At 34.2% G+C, this 21981-nt stretch overlaps 1 protein-coding gene across 9 annotated transcripts; it reads right to left on the bottom strand.

Annotated features, from left to right (window-relative positions):
• Positions 1-3495: 3495 nt before the first annotated feature.
• On the bottom strand, positions 3496-19209 carry LOC125674127 (uncharacterized). Of its 9 annotated transcripts, none has more exons than XR_007370016.2 (11): positions 18921-19185; positions 18021-18143; positions 13971-14134; positions 11750-13584; positions 11087-11174; positions 9976-10893; positions 9275-9412; positions 8952-9023; positions 8552-8631; positions 7833-8179; positions 3496-5713 (listed from the first exon to the last, which is right to left on the bottom strand). XR_007370016.2 is itself a non-coding variant. In XM_048911189.2 (11 exons), the coding sequence occupies exons 1-11, from the start codon at positions 18938-18940 to the stop codon at positions 5603-5605; spliced, it is 3576 nt and encodes a 1191-aa protein (XP_048767146.2). In that variant the 5' UTR covers positions 18941-19209; the 3' UTR covers positions 3496-5602. The 9 variants fall into 9 exon arrangements, 7 of the variants coding, with proteins under 7 accessions (XP_048767146.2, XP_048767147.2, XP_048767151.2 ...); XM_048911189.2 differs by having other exon boundaries at positions 3496-5716; positions 7833-7856; positions 18921-19209; XM_048911190.2 differs by having other exon boundaries at positions 7833-7856.
• Positions 19210-21981: the final 2772 nt, after the last annotated feature.

The raw sequence follows: 21981 nt of genomic DNA, 5'->3' as shown, positions 1-21981 counted from the left end.
TTACATAGCAATTCTGAGCCTTGTTTACATAGCAAAGAATTGTGAGTGGCTGTATTTTGCTTGTAACTCAAAACCTGATATTCAAATTTGGTTGACCATTAGAAATACTTTAGTTAAGCATTATAAACAATAAGAATGGAAAAATAAAATTTGAAAAATTTCAGCTCAAATCGTGTCCATGCCCCTTTAAAGGTTATGTGATAGTAGAATTTGTGGGTTACATTCTGTGGAAGATCCAGGAGGCAGTGTAATGGTTTCTGATAGATCGTAAATATGAAGCTATTGAATAGGATTGGATTATTAAGAGAATACAAATGTACACAGTTACCTGCAGCATAAACAACTGGATGTCAAAACTTCTTGTTCAAAAAATGTTATCCACCCAATACATAGAGACACTGATGTCCAGATCTAGAAGTCTCTCAATACGCAGAGACACTGATGTCCAGATCTAGAAGTCTCTCAATACGCAGAGACACTGATGTTCAGATCTAGAAGTCTCTCATAGAGACACTGATGTCCAGATCTAGAAGTCTCTCATCCACCCAATACATAGAGACACTGATGTCCAGATCTAGAAGTCTCTCAATACATAGAGACACTGATGTCCAGATCTAGAAGTCTCTCATGCACCTAATTCACAAGTTATTGAGGTGTTTGTATTACACTGGTAAAGAGCTGTCACTGCTGTCTGCACAGTATCTCTGACATCTTTCTTAGATCATGGTATGATACAAAAATCATTGCCACAAAATATATTGAAAGCTCTATCTTTTAAAAAAGAAACCTGAAGATGTTTAGTAAAGCTTTTATAGGGAAAATAAATTTTGACATCATAAGACGCTGAACGTCTTAAAAAACGTAATGTTTACAGTGACGCCATTGTAAAGTAATGCATGTAAACTGTAAAGGGACATTTTCATGTACAAATGTGATATTGAAGTTCAAATGAATTATTGAGTTTGGTTTGAACATATGTAATAAAATTTTTAACGTTCAGTATCTTATGATGTCGAAATTTATTTTCCCACATTGCTTTACTATGACATCACAATTAACGATATATACATTTTAACGGTCAAAGAGGGTCTAGAACGAGTGCTTATGACATACGAAATTTGTGAAATGAGTTGCTGGATTTAATATTTCCCCAAGCCTTGGTGAAATCCAGTAACAAATTTCATATGCCACAAGCATGAGTGCAAGATTCTATTTATCAATAAGCACAAATTTAAGTTCAGTTACTTTCCATTTCACATTTTTATATAAGGAAGTGATTGTTTTCATTTTGATTGATTGGATATTGTTTAATGTCCCTCTAGAAAATTTTTCACTCATATGGAGACGTCACCATTGCTGGTGAAGGGCTGCAAAGTTTAGGCCTATGCTCGTCGCTTACTGCCTTTGAGCAGGGAGGGATATTTATCGTGCCACACTTGTTGTGACACAGGGCCTCGGTTTTTGCGGTCTCATCCAAAGGACCGCCCCATTTAGTGGCCTCGTACAACAAGCAAGGGGGGTACTGAGGACTAGCTATTCTAACCCGGATCACCATGGGATTTTTAGCAGAGTTGCAACGAAGTTGAACTCGGCTATTGGTTTGGTGATGCGGGCGGGCGGTTGGGCGTCAACAGTTGGTTTCCGGATGATAACTCAAAAAGTTTACTATTTAATCAAATGAAACTTTGATATATTGTTGGGTACCAAGTAAGGAAGACCCCTATTAATTTTTGAGAAAAATGGTCAAAGGTCAAGGTCACTCACTGAAAATAGAATGAAAATTTCAGAAAAATTTGGTTTCCAGATGATAACTCAGAAAGTTTAAATCCGAATCAAATGAAACTTTAATATATTGTTGGGTACCAGGTAAGGAAGACCCCTATTAATTTCGGAGAAAAATGGTCAAAGGTCAAGGTCACTGACCGAATATAGAATGAAAATTTCAGAAATATTTGGTTTCCGATGATAACTCAGAAAGTTTAAATCCGAATCAAATGATACTTGAAGATATTGCTATGTACCAGGTAAGGAAGACCCCTATTGATTTTGGAGAAAATAGGTCAAAGGTCAAGGTCATAGTGACCGAAAATAGATTTAAAATTCCAAAAAAATTTGGTTTCAGGAGGATAACTCAAATTTTTATAATTTGAATCAAATGAAACTTGGATATATTGTTGGATACCAGCAAAGCAAGGCCCCTATTGATTTTGGAGAGCAAAGGTCAAGGTCACAGTGACCGAAAATAGATTGAAAACTTCAAATATGGTTTCTGGACAGTAACTCGAAAAGTTTAAAACTGAAATTAGTTCTTCACAATTATAAATATGCCACATCATTCCTGACTTTACAATGTACATGTATCCCATGCAACTCGGCTCATGCACCCCTGGGTGCATATATTGATTTTTCATTTTGAGGTCAGTCTCTTTGCATCATCTGAAAAATGTCTTTGAGCGTAAGAAATAAGATCTAAAGATAAACACATCAACGATATAGCTGAATTGAAATTTGAACCTTAAATTTTTAATTTCAAGTATGTCATTATATATCAACAGCAAATTAAACAGGAATACAGTAAATATGAGACTTAAAAGTTGAATAACGTTTGTAGTAAAACTAGTAAGTTAACCTACATAATTTGCATAGTTGTGCTACAAATTCATTTCGTTTTTCCAAACCCACGTATTTAAAAGTATCTCACGACATCTAGATTTGTTTAACTTTAACATTCCACTGATTGTGATGCAACATCACTGTTGCTAAATGTAAAGCTCTTAAAAGATTTGAAATGAATGCGCTTAAGCTATACCCAATCATGTCTTTCTTTTTACCTCTTATATATATGTGTGTGTATGTATATACACACACACATATATATATATATATTACCAATCATTGTGAAAAGTAATCATTATCTATGCTAAATGTAAAGCTCTGAAGATTTGAAATGAATGCGCTTAAGCTATACCCAATCATGTCCTTGTGTTTCTTTTTACCTCTTATATATATGTGTATATACATATATATATATTACCAATCATTGTGAAAAGTAATTATTATCTATCTATATATCTTATTGATTTATATAATATACATAGTGATAAAATAACTTGATTCCTTGGCAATACACCTACACATTCCTGCTGGAGATGTTTGCTATTTTTTGGTGGATAAAGTTTGATTGTTTTGATGATTTTCGCCACATTCAACAATTTTTTCAGTTATATAGTGGCGCCCAGTTTTTGTTGGTGGAAGAGAGAACCCTGATACAATGAACCTGGGAAGAGACCACCGACCTTCCGAAAAATAAGCACTAAAAATTTTCAGGCTATTAAAACTTTGTAAAATGAAAATCAGCAGCTATAAATAAATGAATTTAAAAAAAGATTTCTATCTACTTTTTGAAAGAATTCCATTGCATATTCCAAATTCCAAACTAACCTGAAACATATATGCTGTATACAGGCCAACACAGACACAGACTTCAAGGCAACATTGTATTGACAAATCATTTCTATTTTATTACATCAATCTAACAGTGCATTGTAACAATACATTAAAGAATTCAATTTTTAATAACCATTTTACATAAAACGTAAAATTTGATACCTCGTGTGTTCCACATGGACTAACATTCTGTCATTAACAATATTGAGATTTGATATTAATGCAATTACTTGTATATACTAAACATTACTGTGTACATTTGAAATTTATAAGCAAAGTTGGAAATGAGATTTCAATAAATGAATGTCCACATATTAACAATCATTAAAATACATGATTAATTACAGTGCAGTCACTTTGCATATATGAAATTACTTTACTTACAAAATGCAGTGATTCCCCTTTTAAAGTAAAATAAACACATAAGGAAATTATTGCTAGAGACTAGATTCTACCCTCACATAAGCATGAAAGGATATACTTAAAAGTCTGAGTATTAAAAACTTATCACAACCAAGCTCTCTGCCTAATTCAATTTACTTATGACAAATAAAACTATTTCAACTTAAATGCATATGAATTTTTTTTTTTCATTGATCGTACCAAAAGTTAACTTATAGGAATGATCTCTCTCTTTCTCTCTCTCACTTGCATACACACATGCATGCACATATACACACACAATCTAGAAAGTACCTTAATTAAAGCATGAAAAATCTTCTAACATATTCATTTGCATAAAAAAAAAAAAGAATTTAACAGATTTCCAGAAATCACATAAATTCTGTTTTAACTAAAAATACATTAGTAAAAACTCTAACAACTGATGGAAGAAAACATATAAATTTGAACCACACTTTAACTGTAGGTCAGTATTTGCTCGAGCACAATTCTACTATGTAAAGCGTGTACTATACAATGAGCTCACACAACTTGGCACATTAACTTATATCTAAACAAAAAATTCACGTGTTTTTGCGTTTATTGAACTATTGAATCAACTCCCAATGATTAAGTTCTATAGTGGCAGTCCTAGTCCCCTAAACCTTGACCAGAAACCTCAGGCTTCTCTTGTGGTCGATAAAAAAGTCACACTACTGGGACTTCATGGACAACACAACCGAGGAGAGAGACAAATACAGTACCGCCATCAACATCTGGTTCTGAATACATAGATGCATGGGAAATGTCCATTATGTCAAATGACACACTACGTTTTATATGATAACATATAACACTCTCAATGTAAACAGAGACACAGGTGTATGTATTCTCTATATAAAAACTGGAAAAGGTGCAAGGAATTTCAGGCTAAAAACAACTAAACATGATTTTAACATGTGTTTATATTCCAAGGAATGTTGGTTTATATCAAATTGTTGAATTATAATGATAATTATGAACATTGCCAACATTTTTAAATAATATATCAAGCACAGTATCTACCACAATTTACACAAGTAACGGTAAAGTTAACTATAAATACTTTTTCACTGAAATTTCAAGACACATCAATTATGTGTTAGCTACTTTTGCAGTTTGATTTTTGTGTGGCATAATGTTCACATACTGTACATGTGTTAAAACATATCAAAGTCTATACTAAATAGCACAATTTTGTATCCAATCTATAGAGCTACAGTTCTGTACAGAATTAAAATGGATGCAAGTGACTTGATATGATAACATGTGCAAGTGGAATGTGTATTGTAAAAATATAATATTTGAAAACAATTAAACTCTGTGAAAAAATGCATGCCTGAAAAAACAATTGGAAAACTAAAAATACAAGCATATTAACTGTATTTTGTTGGACGGTTAATGAAATAAAATGTATCTCAATAAGATTCTAAAAAATACAAGCACACTTACTGACATTTCGCTGGACGGAAACTAAAATGTACATGTACCTCAATAACATAAACTAGACTTATGATCTATAATCAAGAAAGACACTGTCTACTTCTTCTCATTGTCATCAACATAAAATTTATTGCGTCCTAAACATCACAATGTAGCACCGTAAACCATTGAGCGGATTATGCAGACAACATTCTGTATCACTAGAATATCAGATGTAACAGATATCTGTTGTCAGTATAACCAGTCCTTATAACAGATATCAGTACTGATATAACATGTGATAATGTTTAATTTATGGATATCTGTATATCTGTTGTTTGATTCCTCCTCGATATCCACCCCGAGCACTCTCTGTTTGTCTTTTCTGTGAATTCAAGGGTTGTTTCCCTTTAAATGACCCAGTCTGCTGAAATGAAATGACACATGTATTTAATTATCACAAATATGAAAACAATAAGTGATATAATAAAATACCAGGTACTTATATTCATATCCTTCTTCCAACAATTTTCTTTATTGATATACAATTATTGGGGTTTTTTTATTCTGATACATGTACATATGCATGCGTAATGTATGTGTAATATTTAAAATAAATTAATAAACATACAATAAAGCATGCAACATTTCTTAAATATAATTATATATGTCATGCAAATTAAAGTTTTTGTGTTTTAAAATGTCCTTGAATATGGTATATCTAATGTTGTTAGTTTGTTATGTTTTAAAGTAATTTAATGATATGATTCCATGTCTAGTGTAATTAAAGCCCCATGTTGAACCAGGTATACCTCTATTAATGGCCTTTATCCATGCAATTCATTTTAATTTGCTTGTGAAGCAAGAAGAGGAAAAGGAACAGAAAGGTTTTGAAATTTGGCTCCTGTTAAACATTCCTTTGATGGCTGCATTAATTTTTGTGCACAAAAGTTCTTTATTGTGAGTACTCTAAAGTTGGTCACACAAGATAGAATACAGCAACTAAAGCTTGACCATGACACAGATTCAACCTAGTCATCAGTATTAGTGTTTAGCTAAGTAACTTAATGAGATATCAGAAGTGTAAAACAGTTGCAGATATGGTAGTATAATTCAAATATTTGTTATATTTTACATGAAGAACTAGTTTTTATCATTGAAAATTTATGATTATTAATGCAGATCATGCATTTTTTAAAATTACATTTATTTAAAACCTGATGTTTGCTTATGGAATTGTTATTCCTGTAATATCACAATCTAACTACTAGTAATCAGAGCTCCAGATAAGGTGCGTATCAACGTAAATACTCATTAAATTTGACCAAATACGCATTTAAGTTGAAAATCATGCGTACAATTACGCATTAGCGAATGTAGATACGCTTTACACTCCCAAAGTAATGCGTATTAGTCCGCGTATTTGTGATACATGTAGTATGATATAAATATGAATTATCTATTCATATGATCATACATGATATTTAGCGCTATGAAATACGTTTTGATGACAATCACAATTTTGAAAAATTGGAAGAGTTAACTCAAAACACTATCATATAGGCCTACTTGTTATACTTTCTTTCTTAAAGAGTTATTGTGCGGTCGAAAGTACAGAAAAAAAACTTGTATTATCAATCGTGGACGAATGATATACAGAATTGGATCATAATCATGTGACTGAGTGTCTGACATATTCAAATTTAATGCATCAATGATCAATATCAAATTCCCAATAACAATGAATAGTTTTAATAAAAAGAACTGCAAAGGATTTTCCCCGTAAATAGCTGGAGCGGCCTTTTAGTATAAAGTTGAAGTTTAACGGAAGAAGTATCATTTATCTGGTGACATCTTCCGTGCAAAACAGCAATGATAATCAGTAAATTAACAAAATACACTTTAGAATTTTTCTGAAAAGCAAAGTACTCATTGATTTGAAAATCAGGGAGTAAATACTCTTTGTGGTAAAAAATTATCTGGAGCTCTGCCAGTAATTCAAACTCATTAGATAATGAGAATGCCATGCCCCCCCCAAGAAGGTTAACAAGGCTTCTGACTGCGAGTTTTGACCGGACCTTCACATTCATCTGGAATCTTAACCAAAGTTCACCAAATATGAAATCTCAATCTCAAAGTTGCAACAAGAGTAAAGTTGGGCACAAAAAACCCCCCAACAAAACAATATGCCACCTGATTATTAATTTTGAGGGCAAAAAAAAAAAGAAAGAAAGAAAGAAAAGAAAAACTATAGAGTTTGAAAAAAAAGATTTCAAATTCCTAAAGCAGGTTTTGCATTAATTGTTGAATGCTACAAACAAAATGGCACTTTATACTTCCGAGGCTTTCCAATCATGATAACCTCGGACCCACAACATTTCCACTATCCCACAATATAGCAAGCAAAATTTATTGCAACATACAATAAAATGTACAATAACCTAAAAGCTAAACAAAAATGTGTGACAAACTTGAACAACACAAAACCGCAGGTGTATTTATTGACCACTACCATAATAAAAGTCTGTTGTAAGTTAGCTTACAGTGTCTATATTTGTAGCACCAAGCTGAAAATCACACAAATGAACATCCATATTAATTATTTTTAAAAGTTTTGATTGTATATCCAAAGTTTCATGCTTTAAGATTATACCAGTACATCACCAAATTCATCTCATGCTTTACATTAACTTTTATTACAAATCAATGTAGCTAGTTGATTAAGTTATATATCAAGACAATTTAGTTGAATTCAATAAAGCATTTCCTTCAAATCTACTAGACATAGCCTATTTCCAAATATAGCAACACATCCTTCTATGCTTTTTGTTTCCCTCAAATAAAATAAGATAACCTGATTTTAACATTCACAGTCATTTTCTATATCAATCTACAAAAACAATAGATGATTCAATGTACAAAACTGAGTAAATCTTAAAATATTTCCAGTAAATATATAATGTACTATGCATACGGTATACAAGGTTTCTTGATAATCTTTTTTCTTCATAGTCTTTACAGAAAGCTGAGAAATGCAATTTCAGAACTCAGATTGTCATAATTGATCAAATGTCCCAATAAATACCATTGGCAGAATGAAAGTTTGGAATGCTTTCATCAATTTCTATACAGCTTTAAATCATAGCTTCTTTTTAACTACATGTAAGATCTGAGAATTACAGTTGATCAGGTAAATAGGTTAAATATATAAGAATAGGATACTCTTGATTAACAATAATTAAAAGATAATTAAATCACTTACATAAACAAACTGCTGAGGATCGGGTTGAGGGACAAGAGGTTGTGGTGACTCTTGTAACAAATTTCCAGGAAATTCTGTGACTGAAATTTACATTTATGTTGTGTTAATTAACCTAAGATGTCAAATGATATTGCATGTTTGATTTTTAGCCACTATGCTTTTTTCACTATTGACTCTAATGCATATGCTGGATATAAGCTTTAACATAGTAAAGCCCATCTAATGTATCATCACCAAACGTGTTCTAATTCAAAGATCTCATGTACTCAAACTAATGCATTTAGATATTTTGTTCGTCTTTGTGTAGCAGAATAAGTGATCTGATGTTGATAAGATTATCAGGTAGAGGTGTTATTACTGAAACTCTAGTACTTCTGTTGGGTTTAAACATCGGACTTACTTTTCAGTCTTTCATTCAGACGATCCAAAGAGTCTAATAGTCTTTGCTCTTCTATCGAAAGTGCGGAGGGAACTGAAACAAAATGGCAATTCTAAAGTCATGAACTCTCTGTTGTTCTATGCAGAATGTTGTAAAAACCGGTAACTGTAAAGCTGCATTTTAAAAAATTCAAATATATTTGATTTCTACTTATATCTCAAAAATTACATGTATACTGATAACACTGGTCAATATTTGTTTGTTTGTTTTTAATCTTGATAAAATTCTAAAAATTATCTTTAATACTACTCAATAATTGCACACAAAACTTGGTAGTAACTGACTCTTTTGTGTTGGTTTATTGGCCACAATGAACTGTTGATTCCTCTGGGCCTGATCCATGGCATTCTGGATCTGACTCTCTGACATAGAATGCTGGGCCAGCTGTTCCGCTGTCAAAAAGGCAGCCATGCTCTCTGAAACTGTTAATAAGGCATAACACCAATAAGAAATAAAGGGAATAAAGAAGTCACCCATCAAACTCATGATATATGTATTAATAATTCTTTTCAACAAACTCACAAGTATATTAGTAATACATTTATGACACCAGTTACAAAATGATGAACATGGAAACTAAATTTGTCTGTATATAAGTAAAATGAATACAATTTACTGTATGGAATGTAATTTATTCCTATGATTTCTAAAAAATAAGTCCAAAACATGGGGGAAATTTGTAGAGTCACATAGGGAGGGCTAGTATATTTCAACTTTTGAACATCATATTATTTTTTAGGAATTTGATATATATACTGATTAAAACCAAACTAAGCCAAAAAAAAAAAAATACATGTATATATCAACCCATACATTCAATTTTTTTTTGGGGGGGGGGGGAATCAAGTGTCCTAGCTTAATATAATTCTGGGTAATCTATAATAACAGTCTGATTGTTTTAAATACTTCCCATTTACATGTATGGTTTTGTTTGTGGTCTGGAGTGAATGGAATTTTACTATCACCAAATGCAATTGCGTCTTACCATCTTGTGGAGCTTGGTAGGCTGCAGGGTTCTGTGTGGGTTCTGAGTTGCTGTACACAGGTCCATTGTAGGTTGTGACAAACTGTCTCTGTGAGGTAACTGGCCCCTTGTTCAGACTGTTCGGGTTCTGCTGTTTCCGCTGTTGAAGAAGACCGTATCTCCTGGCATATGTCTGTTCCCCATTCTTTACAGTGCTCTGAGTGCCACTGGAGGGGGTGTATGTTTGCTGCTGTGTCCTATTGGCTGCCACGATTTTATTCAGCGCTGCTCCATCGATATACTGATGAGATACTGCCGCCTGTCTTGATGGTTCGAAAGGGGTTTGAGAAACTTTCTGATTTTCTGAAACTGGAATGTTCTGATTTTGAGTGGTTGGTCGATTCAAACAAGTGCGAACTTTCTCCCATAAAAAATTTATTTCTTCATCTGTAGGAGTTCTATCAATTCTCATGCCATTTTCATCAAAAACTGGTCCCTGTGTGCTGGCATGCTGAACAGGAGTGTCCGAACCGGGAGCCATCTGGAAGTTGGTCTCTTTCCCAATGTAATTAAAATCCTCCTGCCTTGGCAAAGTGCCAGATGCTGCTTTGGTATAATTCATCATCACCCCAGGCACTGTGTACACTGTTGCTTCCGTATATGCTGGGGTTAAAGAAGTTGGAACCTTTGACATGAAGTTGTTATTCACCACTGTTACTTTCTTATCAGTCATCTTCTGGGCGTTTATCATGGCTGAGGCTGGTGAGTTGTTCTGGGTTATGATGTGAGCAGCCGCCTGGGGTCGGATGGTTGACTTGTGTTTTATCTGTGGCCGATGTCCAGCACTCATAGCCCGGGGAATCTGGGTTTGAGCCTTTGCTGATTGTGAGATCACTTTGGCTGAAATGGGTCTGGATGAATGGTTAAGTCCATTGGCTTCTACAATAAATGAATTATTCATGGATCTGTCAAGTAGAATTTGATGTAAATAATACAATAAAATGATCTGTAATTGACTAATTCACTGTCATTTTACCTGTATTCTTAATTGCTCATGTATACTTAGTTGGGTACATGCAACTAAATGTATGCCATATTTAAAAGTTGGCATACAAATTTTGATTAATTTCACCTGAATTTTCATTGTTTTGTTCTGGTTCTTCCTCTTCCTCACTAGGATAGTGCAAGTCTGCAAATCGAACACTCTTTTTTCTTGGTATCTGAAATTAGAAAACTGACAGTCATTATTCGTCATCCATTTCGGTGACTCTGGATAACTCTAAGCTGATCACATGGGCTTGTATCAGCAATATCATGTCAATCATAATGTGACCTTGACCTAATGTTTCAAAACCAGCAGACAAAATCACCAATCTTGTACCAAATTAAGTCTGTAGACTGATAAAATACTGGTTTTTGTGTCAGATTGTCCCAGCCATTTTCAAATGAAAATGAGCTTGGATAATGCAATCATAAAATTTGTACATTATCATCTATTGGGTACCATATTTAAGTATGGTATCTTTGGACTTGTTATTGTTGATGCAGTGGTGCAGGATTCAATAAAATATACAAGAGGTGCTTTTCAGAGACAGTTTTAGATCTACCCATTGAATCCTGCTTGCTTGCCTGCATTAACTGACAATAATATTTTTGCAATGCATCACAAAACACAGATTTGTTTTATAATACATGTATCATTAATAAATCATTGTGCAGTCATCTAGATTATCCTGATAATTTTAGTACACATGTTAATTTCATAAATTTATGAATAATAATGCAATCCTTTTACCTCCTTGGGATGATGGTGATGCATTTGAATACGAGCAATTTCTATACTGTCCTTGACATCCATGCTATTGACACTGCCAGTTGACCCTGCCTTTTTTAATTTGGATCCAGGTCTTTTCAGGATGCCCCTGACCCCTGAATTTGAACATTCCTCCCTAGCCTCTGTGTGATTTTTCAGCATCAGGTCAGAATCATCTTTGGCTTTCCTCATCACAGTGGAAGATGGAGGATTTTCTTTTTTCTCTGTAATTCCAGCTATCATGGGTTTATTAGGAAGAGGTTGCACATTCATTTTACCATAAGTGTTCATATTAACTCCCCCATTCACAACACTGGCTGCAAATCTGACTTGGGTAACTTGCTTGACTTGTGGCCTGTCCCCTAAGGTGGTATTGATAAAGACTTGAGGTGGTTTGGGAACCATCTCCACTTTTTGTACTCCACCATTTTTTCCACTTTCCACCTTGTCTGTTGACTGAACACCACATGGTGCCTGTAAACTGTCCTCATTGGCAGATGGAGGTGGGATCACATTGTATTTAACTTTCTGAATCCTCACTGCACTCACTGGCCGGGGCACTCGACTTGGCCTCGACTCCTGGGTAGGGATCCCTGCTTTCTCACTGTCAGGGTTTGTCACTTTGTCGGGATTATCAGGTGTGCCAGTTTGAAGAAATTCAACAGGCTTATTGGCACCAGTGTCCAGTCCTCTATTTCCACTGCTATTGGGATGAGCACTTTTGGGATTATCTGAGGAATACATGTAACCATTGGTATACCCTCTGTTAAAATCATTACCACTCTTCAGCTGAGCATTTGTGCTTAAATCTGCAGTATCACTATAACCATTTGAATTTTGATTTTGGCGACCAGTTGCAACATCTGCGTTGGTATTTCTATCAGACACCCTGTTAAACTGGTTTTCATCATTCCATCCATTGTTTTGTGGATAGCTTCGTTGTGAATTTTTGTTTTCAAATGCTGTTGTTGAAGTAATAGCTGTCATGGTTGGCCTTGAACTGTATGGATTATTGTTGGTCATGTGAGCATTTGACACTGAGGAATGCTGGGAGTCTACAGGAGACGGTGTGGACCAAGCTCGTAACTGAACTTTTGGTCTGTCTTTTACTTCTGTGTTCTGAGCCACATGCACCTCTTGTCTGGTAACTCCATTTGGAGCAAGATTGTTGTTGATCTGTGTTTGGTCCACATCATAAGAATCGATTTTCCCATTTCTCTCTTGATGTCCCACAAAATGATTTTGTCCATAGGCACTATTCAAATGAAACGAAATATCCCGGACACTTTGATGGGTGTCCTGTAAAGAGGATTTTGTGTTGATCACTTCTTCATTTCTGAAGTGATTGTTTTGCTGTGATGAGCCTGGCAAAGTTCTTTGCATTGAATCCTGAGATTCATCCAAACTATCTGCACTGGACAGACTTACACTGTCATCTGCATCATTCTCTCCCTCATTGATTTCTTTCAGGACTGCTTCATTGAATTCATTGAAAGCCCTCTTCTGCTGATCAATCAGCTGTTGTTGCTGCTGTTCCAGCTTCTGCTCAAACAAGCTCTTGCTGTTGTTGAAGTTTTTCAAGCTTCTGTTGTGCAGTTTATTCTGTGAACTACTGACTCTTGTCCGGTCATTCTGAATCACTGGTGAGTGGAAGTTGGAATATTTATTAAAGTATGGTCGATTAAGAGCATCATTGTAGACCTGGCGGGGACTCGAGTGGTTGCCAGTGGAACCTGCACTGTTCTGTCTTTGTAAACTAGAATTTCCTCTGACCAGCCTCAAGGTCTCATCTAATGTTCGGCTTGGAGAAGGCGCATCTATAAAAGAATTTTGAAAATTTTTCTTTGAGATGTGTACTCTCATGCATACTGCTTTAAATGTATGATCCTTGAGTTATATATTTTTCGTTTACCATACAAGAAGACAATGGCTCATAATTCTATTGCTTAGATTTTAAATCTGAATGTAAATTACAATTGTATATTTTTCATATAACTATGACTTTTTAATGAAGCTTCAGATAAATATTTCCAGCTTAAGTAAGTAGAACTTAGACACGGAAAGATAACTCAAACAAATGTTTAAACACATGGAGTCCTGACACACCATTAGAGGCACACAGCGTAATACGAACAGTATATATCACCTATGACTGTATAGAGCTAAAATTCAAATGTATATAATTCTTTGATTTGACACTTACTTTTCCTAGAACTTGTAGGTCTACCACTTGGTGGCCTTGATGGAACGTGAGATCGTTGATATTTCTCAGTGGCCTCCCTTTGTTCCTCCCTTCTTTTAGTCAAAATATGTTGTCTTCTTTTTTCCTCTCTTTGTTGTTCTATTTTCCTCTTTGTAGCTTGGGCCCTGAAAATATTGTTCATATCTCATAAATCACAATATTTACCAAAGTTCTGCACAACCTTCAGCATATGTTCAGAGCTCGAAAGATGAGAATTGATTTTCATTTTTAATAATCTTCTGGTTTATTCCAGAGTTTATGATAAAGGACCATGTGCAACAATACTGGTCATGGATTTCAAACATTCCTTTCTCTGAAATTTGGTAATTTCAATGTTGAAATACCATGTCATTCAAAGAAAATTAAATACTTTTCAAACTAATTCCCATTTTTGAATATCATGTCATAAAATTGGTGATACTTTACATTTTCATTGAATACTGCCAAAAATGACAACTTTCCAGGGTTTGACATTTACTTTTTTGAGCACTAGACCAGTTGGGCTACTTCAAATGATTTTTACTAGACCTGACTTTATATCCACTAGCCCTGACCAACTTTTCAGAAAACAACCCTGATAGTTTCTCCATATTTAGATACTTCATTTAAATGATAAACGTTACGTTTGAACCAAAACGTATTTCATTGTCTCAAAAATATCTTAAGTCTCATCATTCAACTTGATTTTCAAACACATTTTCTGTTTCTTTAAATTCTACCCGGCACGGAAATTCTTTAGTCCATTTAGTATAAAATGACCTCAACCCTTTTTTGTTTAATTTATATTTCATAAGCCCTGCTTTGTTTCTTCCTAACCTTTTTTCCCTTGAGGACGAGAAGTCGAATTTGAATATAGAGGCATTCCCGCAGATATGTCAACACCGATAAATAGCTGTTTACGACGTAATTTATTAACTTGGTAAACACTTAATCATAGTCAATTCAAATACTCTGTTTAACATTAACATCTAGTAGATGTCGTAAAACATCACTTTGACTTATTTATTAGAACTAAAAATAGAGATTATGCCATCACACGGTTCAAGATTGCTTGCAAACTCTTTACAGTTATTTCCTTTTAGTAAAAAATAACATCTCTTACGGTTTACTTTAAAGTAAAGTTTCTTGTTTATTTTTTCAACACGACCAGTCGGACTAATAAATCCACATTTTACCCGACCAGACCTATCATTTAGTAGACTCGGTCGGTCGGACGTGCCTTAGTGTCAAACCCTGCTTTCAGAAAAATCTTCACAAATGCAAAGATGGACTCTATGCATCAACCAAAACTATTGTGTGTTTGTGTGTGTAATATATGCAATGCAATGGCATTTGTAGGCGCACCATGCCAAAGTGCGATGGTCTGACACACCAAAGTCTGATGGTGCTGGGTAAAGTAATGTTTGTGACATCACATTGTCATGACGTCATTCATTATGTCCAAAGAAGGTTTGAACAAAGAAATGAAAGCGTCAGTTTGCCCTCAAGAAGGTTTTTAAATGGATAAATTGAACAAGAAGTGTAAGGTGAATTACTCCAGTCTGGAACAGTTTTGGTCCGTCATGAAAGAAATATATATACTTGGACTCCATATACTCTCTGAAGGACGTAATATCAATATGTACAATTTTTATCTACTCCAACCAAATTACATGTACATGGAACAAACAATTTAAATAATGATTTTCAAGTGAAAAAAATCTTATTTATCGGAATATTGACCACTGAAAGCCCTCGCCTCTAACTGCACTACAGGTACATGTATTCCACCTCGCAGTGGAAGACATTATCAATTCTAAACCCAACTTGGCTCTTTCTGCTGGCATTAACATCTTCCTTTCAGGAAAGGGACTGGTGATTAAGACAGCAAAGGTAAGGTTTACACTGTGGAGGACTATGGAAACAATATCTGATTCGACCAAATACGCTTTTAATTTATGATTATTCATTACTTGCTATGCACATGTAATAAATTCCCTGGAGGGGGGGAATGTATGCAATAATGCAAAAAACATTCCAAACGATTTATTTTGTCCTTGAAAATTTTGTGAACACTACCCATTCAATTTTGCAAACCAACAGACTTCGGCATGTCACACCATTGCACTTTCGCATGTATCACAGGGTTTTACCCAGCATTTAGATGTTACTACCCATTTTGAATTTAAGGGGAATTTTTAAGAATGCAGTCATTGAGCTTCCAGGGGATGGTGGTGGGGGACATCCATGGAATATAATATCCACCAGTGCTCGAGCTGGGCGGCGATTTTTTTTCAAAAATGGCGAAAAAAAAATTAAAGTGGCGAAAATCCCTTTTTGCAGTAAATTGTATTTTAAAATCTGTCACGGGTTTTCCTTTGTCAGTGACACATTATCACCTGTTTGTTTATGCAGTTAAAATCTGTTTATTCAGTCAGCGCGTGCGACCGGAAATCTCGCGTCGCTCCAGTGCACACAGTGCTGGTCAATAGCCTCAGGTAAGGTATGGCTGCAAAAAAGTCGGTGATTATGTAATAAAGTACATCGGACAGCTGTGTTCCCTGCTGTGGTCAATTGTTTAACATTTAAAGTCTTATTCATTATCGTGTTATCATTTTCACATTACCACAAAACCGACCGGTAATTAAATTGGCCGTCTTATTGTGTATAATGTATATACATCAATTGTTTGTTTTTGCGGCCAAGCTCGTTGATTACAAGATTTTGATTTTGATGTGTTTGATTTTAGTTTGAATATTTCATAAACAATGCGGTCGGTCACCATTGATATGGACATAGCAATTTTAATAAATAATTTTCTTTGAAGTTCGGTGCACAACAGTATAAAGATGTTAATCTCATAAGACTATGCACCCCATTCTATTTTGACACTAAACTCGTAGCTTCTGACCATAGTCAGTCTAGAATTCAAAAAATATCTATGTTTGGCTTTACAGTCAACCCCACCTGCTCAAACATCTTATTCTGTCCAAATTGCAAAATCTTCCATACCAAAACGGAAATTTAATAGGGAATGGTTGAGATACGACTCTAAATTGGGCTTGATGTTTTGTGACATCTGCATTTCGGGAAATGTACACAATGTTTTCACTGAGGGGTGTAGCATCATGAAGTTTATATTTATATGATTTATTATCTGATTTTTTATTTTCATAATAGAATTTATCAAAAAACAAATCAACTTCTTAACAATTCAGAAAGAAGTGTTTAGGTATGATAGCTGGATATGATTAAGTAATGTAACTGATTCAAAATGCTAAAATCAGTGTAATGAATAAAATAATATGATGGAAATAATTGTAAAGCATGAGATTATTTGCGCCGCGCCGCACCCCGAAAAAGTGGCGAAAGGGAATTTTGGTCCAGTGGGAGCACTGATATCCACAGATCATTACAGCCATATAAATTGATTGATTACTCATTTTATCTATAATGTAAGTCTGACAATTATAGAAAATGACTTGGAATATATTTTTAAAAATGATTTTTGTTGAAAATTCTCATACAATTTTGTCATGTTTCTACAAATGAAGGGAAATTTTTTATCGGTGGAAGGGGAAATATCCATTTGTTGCCAAAGGGGAAAGGTACCTTATACCGGTAGTAAAAACAACCTAGATAAATCCCTGTATCATCAAACTTTGGAGTGTCACACAATCGCACTATAGTGAATTGGTGTGGATGATCATACTTTGGCATATCACACCATCGCAGTTTGGCATATTATACCATTGAACTTTGGCGCATTCATCTCACAACATCACACTTTGGCATGTCACACCATCGCACTTTGGTCTATCACACTTTGGCGTATTCGCCTCACAACATTGCACTTTGGCACACGAGTGTGGACCATCACACTTTGGTGTGTCACACCATTAGGGTTTGGCACAAACCATCACACTTTGTCAAGGCCATCACGCTCTGTAGTCCAGACTCACTCCCTTGCACTTTGGAGTCCTACATATAAATATACATACAAGAAATCAATGTCAAAAACTGAGAACCTACTTCCTCCTTTTGTTTGTCTCCACTGAGAGCTTTTTTGCTCTGGCCACAGTATCTCCCACTTCATCAGTCTTTAGTTGTTTTATCTGTTCTATACGCTGCTTTTCCAAGTATTGGTATGTTTTTCTGATATGATATTAAGGGCACAAACTTTAATAAAATAGAAATGGAATTACCAGTACCATATTGGTACAACATGCTACCAAAATAAACATAAATATAAGTTGCAATTCTGTTTTTGTTCAACTTTGAATTTATGTCTTGGTTTTTATTTTTGTCTGACACAATCAGTCAGTTTCACTTCCTGGCATGTTTACAAATATGACACTAGCGTAGTGCCTTTCGTCCACATTTTTCTGAACTGATTACCTCCAAGGTCAACACAAATTAGAGATTACGAACAGGAATTGTTGTCAGGAAGACAATAATTCATGAATTGACATTTTCTGCTGATTTGACAAGTTCACTGCTTTAAACAGATTCACACTGATTTAATGAGATTATATTTCTTCTATCACAAATACGTTATTCTATTTGTTCTTTAATTTTTCAATATTTTTACCGTCAGTTATAGCTTGTACTGCTTTACTAAAGCTATACAGATAAATATAGAGATTGTACTGGACCTAGTTAATAAAATCAAAAAGAAAAGCTGCATAATTGTTTTCATTCTGCATTTTCAGTTCTTGTTTTCTTCATGTGCGAGTTTGTGTACGTTTCTGGTTTGTCATAATTGGGTTCGGTCCTGTGTGTACATTACTGAATATCCTATGTAACCAAAAATCATTCCCACATAGACTGTTTAATACCGTCGTCAACATAGGGGATCTGCGGTCAAGAACGATTTCTAACGTATTGCCATAATTTAATCGTAACAAATAAACATACGTAAGAAAAGGATACGAGTAAGCACCAGCTAACATTTTCAACTAGTTTTTCTTTAATCCGTGCTGGTTCTCCATTGTAATGTTGAAACTACGAATTCCCACAAAACCTCCTTTGCCCTTGGGTTTAAACACCACAAAGAAGAGCACATATAAAAATACGAAATGTTTCTGTGGACGAAAATTTCACATCATCCGCAGAAAACACGATGTTTTTAGTTTTTATCTGATCATACAGGAACGATCGATTAAAAATCCGCCATGTTGTTTTGGTTACAGAATGCGCAAACGTCTCCATGCGCTATCGGTATTTCCGGTTTAGCGGCATAAAAATCTTTAACCGGATTAAAACGTATTCAAGAGGGAGAACTCATTACGGTAACATTTACGCTGTTTTATAAAACTATTTACCATACTTTTTAAGGTAATTTACAATACGTTCATTTCGATAACAACACTTCTTTTAAAAATGCGAAATGTTTTTAAAATATATTTGCTTGAATATTCTTACATTTACGTAAATGGTAATGATCTAGTGTCACACGGACTGTTAACTTTTTAAAACTAATAATGCAAAGATCAAAATTTGCAAAATTTTGTGATTATAAAATTATGATGTTATCTAATGCATACGCTGTACATAGACGCTGCGGGAGGTGTGGATGAGCCTCCGGGAAAATTAGGCCATATCAGACCACGACAAGTACATGTATTTGGATATTTGAGAGAATTCTGAACTATATTTATTCAAAATTTGAATTAATATCCCAATAAGAGAGTTTGATATGAAAATGACTGTGCATACGAAAATATCGATATTGAAACTACGTGCATGTAATGTCTCATAATGGATTTTTTAAATTATTATTATTGAGTTAAATTAAAAGAATTGTAGAAAATAAATTTTTATGTTCAAATTGTACGAATTAATTAACATATAGGCATATATATATATATATATATATATATATATATATATATATATATATATATATCCAAATGTGAAAAATTACCTCAGTGTCCGGTAATCAATAGGTAAAATGTTAAATAAAATATGACAACACGTTGTAAAACGTAAGCGCTTTCATCTTTTAAAAATCTTCAGACGTTTTATATATAAATAAGATAAAATATGACAACACGTTGTACAACGTAAGCGCTTTAATTTTTAAACAAATCTTCAGACGTTTAAATATGTATATTTATTTATTCAGACGTTTAAATATATATATAAAACGTCTGAAGATTTTTAAGAAATGAAAGCGCTTACTATTTACAACGTGTTGTCATATTTTATTAACTTAATATTTGTTTGTTATTAATCATAGTTTGTTTTCATGATGTAAAATGTTTGAAGATTTTAAAAATGAAAGCGCTATATATACATATATTGTTAAATTGCACTTTTGAAATACTGTATGCAGAATATGCAAATCAGAATTTCATCCGATCTAATCAAAATTAGATCCTTTGATCCGCTCACCTACGATTGTTACACCTATCTTTAGCGATCGTAGGTGAGAGGGTCACAAGATCTGATTTAATTGAGTTGATCCTGTTAACATTTGTCGGTTTTTGAGACAACCTACTGAGTCAACATTGAAAGTTCCACCTTGCCTAATGGTCACGGTATTTGAAACTGAATACCTATTCTAAAATTAATCATCCGTATTTCATGTACATCTCTTGATCCCCCCCCCCCCCCCCCCCCCCCCCCCCCCCCCCCCCCCACACACACACACAATTCAAAATATCTTCAATTAAATGTTTACAAAATTCCAACCAAAAATAAATGTCAACACGTTTTTAAAATATGTCATAAATGTAAAAGAGATTGTTTGACGTTACGACGAATGTGTACTCGTGTGTACATATGTATATAACAGGGGCGGATCCAGCAATTGCGGTTACGGGGGGCGCCACTTTATGAGGCTGGAGGTCCAGGGCGAAGCCCTGGTGGGGGCCCAGGGGGGGGGGGGGGCCCCGGAAGCTCTTAGATTTCATAGAGCTTGAAATATGTCTCCTATTTAGTCATTTGTACTATTTTCTATCATTTTTAATAAGGTGAAAATAATAAAATGACGCAAATTCTAAGGGTTTTTGAAAAAAAAAAATTAAGTTCTTCCAATAAAGTAATTCAAGAAATCAAAAGATTTTGTCATTTATTTCTCCGGGAGTGGAAGAAATTATTGCTTCTTTTATCGTTTAGTACATTTCTCTAAACAAGATATCACGATTTACCTTAAATTTGAAAATTTTAGGGGGGCACGCGCCGGTTGTGCCCCCCTTTAAATCCGCCAATGTATAATAATACGAAATATCGGTTTTAATCATAACTAAACCACAGACACTCAACGTTTTAAATATCTATAATAAAAATAAATGTTATCCTATAAATAAAAATAAATGTTATCCTATAAATAAAAATAAATGTTATCCTATAAATAATAAAAAATGTTATCCTATAAACAAAATTGGTTATAGTAACACAATTTTTTTTTAAAATTTAAAACGTCGAGTGCCTGTGAAATAAACAACTTCCTATTGATACAGATGATACAAATATACCACATAATAAAATTTTAAATTGCAGTTGAATTTTAAAGTATTTTGTATCTAAATATAAATTCAGAATGTGTTAGAATGCTAAATGGTTATGTATTCAGCCTAAGCAGACAGGTGCATTTTTTAATATGTTATGAACTGGTATGTTTACATACTACAAGAGGCACAAACATATGCACATTGACAGCTACTGAACGGATACAAATAAGTAAAGAAAAGGCCAAGAAAAAAAGTGTGCAACCAAAAGATATGTAGCTATAGACGAAGAGAAAAGCATTAAAAACACCGAAAATGACAGTGGATCCCAACACCAATGCCCAATTCCAGCTACGAGTGTTCAACTTTGTCTTTGGAAGGGAACTTCAGATTCTTAGAACGATTTAGTGATTCCACTCGGAAATTCAATGACGAAGTGAGTCCAAATCCACTAAATCCAGACACATATTTGATTTACTTACGCGCTTTTTTGCAGGAAACGTTATTCTATTTCAAAAGATAAAAAAAAGTTCTGCTGA

The sequence above is a fragment of the Ostrea edulis genome, chromosome 3 (assembly GCF_947568905.1).
Source record: "Ostrea edulis chromosome 3, xbOstEdul1.1, whole genome shotgun sequence".
Classification (NCBI taxonomy): domain Eukaryota; kingdom Metazoa; phylum Mollusca; class Bivalvia; order Ostreida; family Ostreidae; genus Ostrea; species Ostrea edulis.
This window is presented reverse-complemented; position numbering and strand designations above follow the sequence as displayed.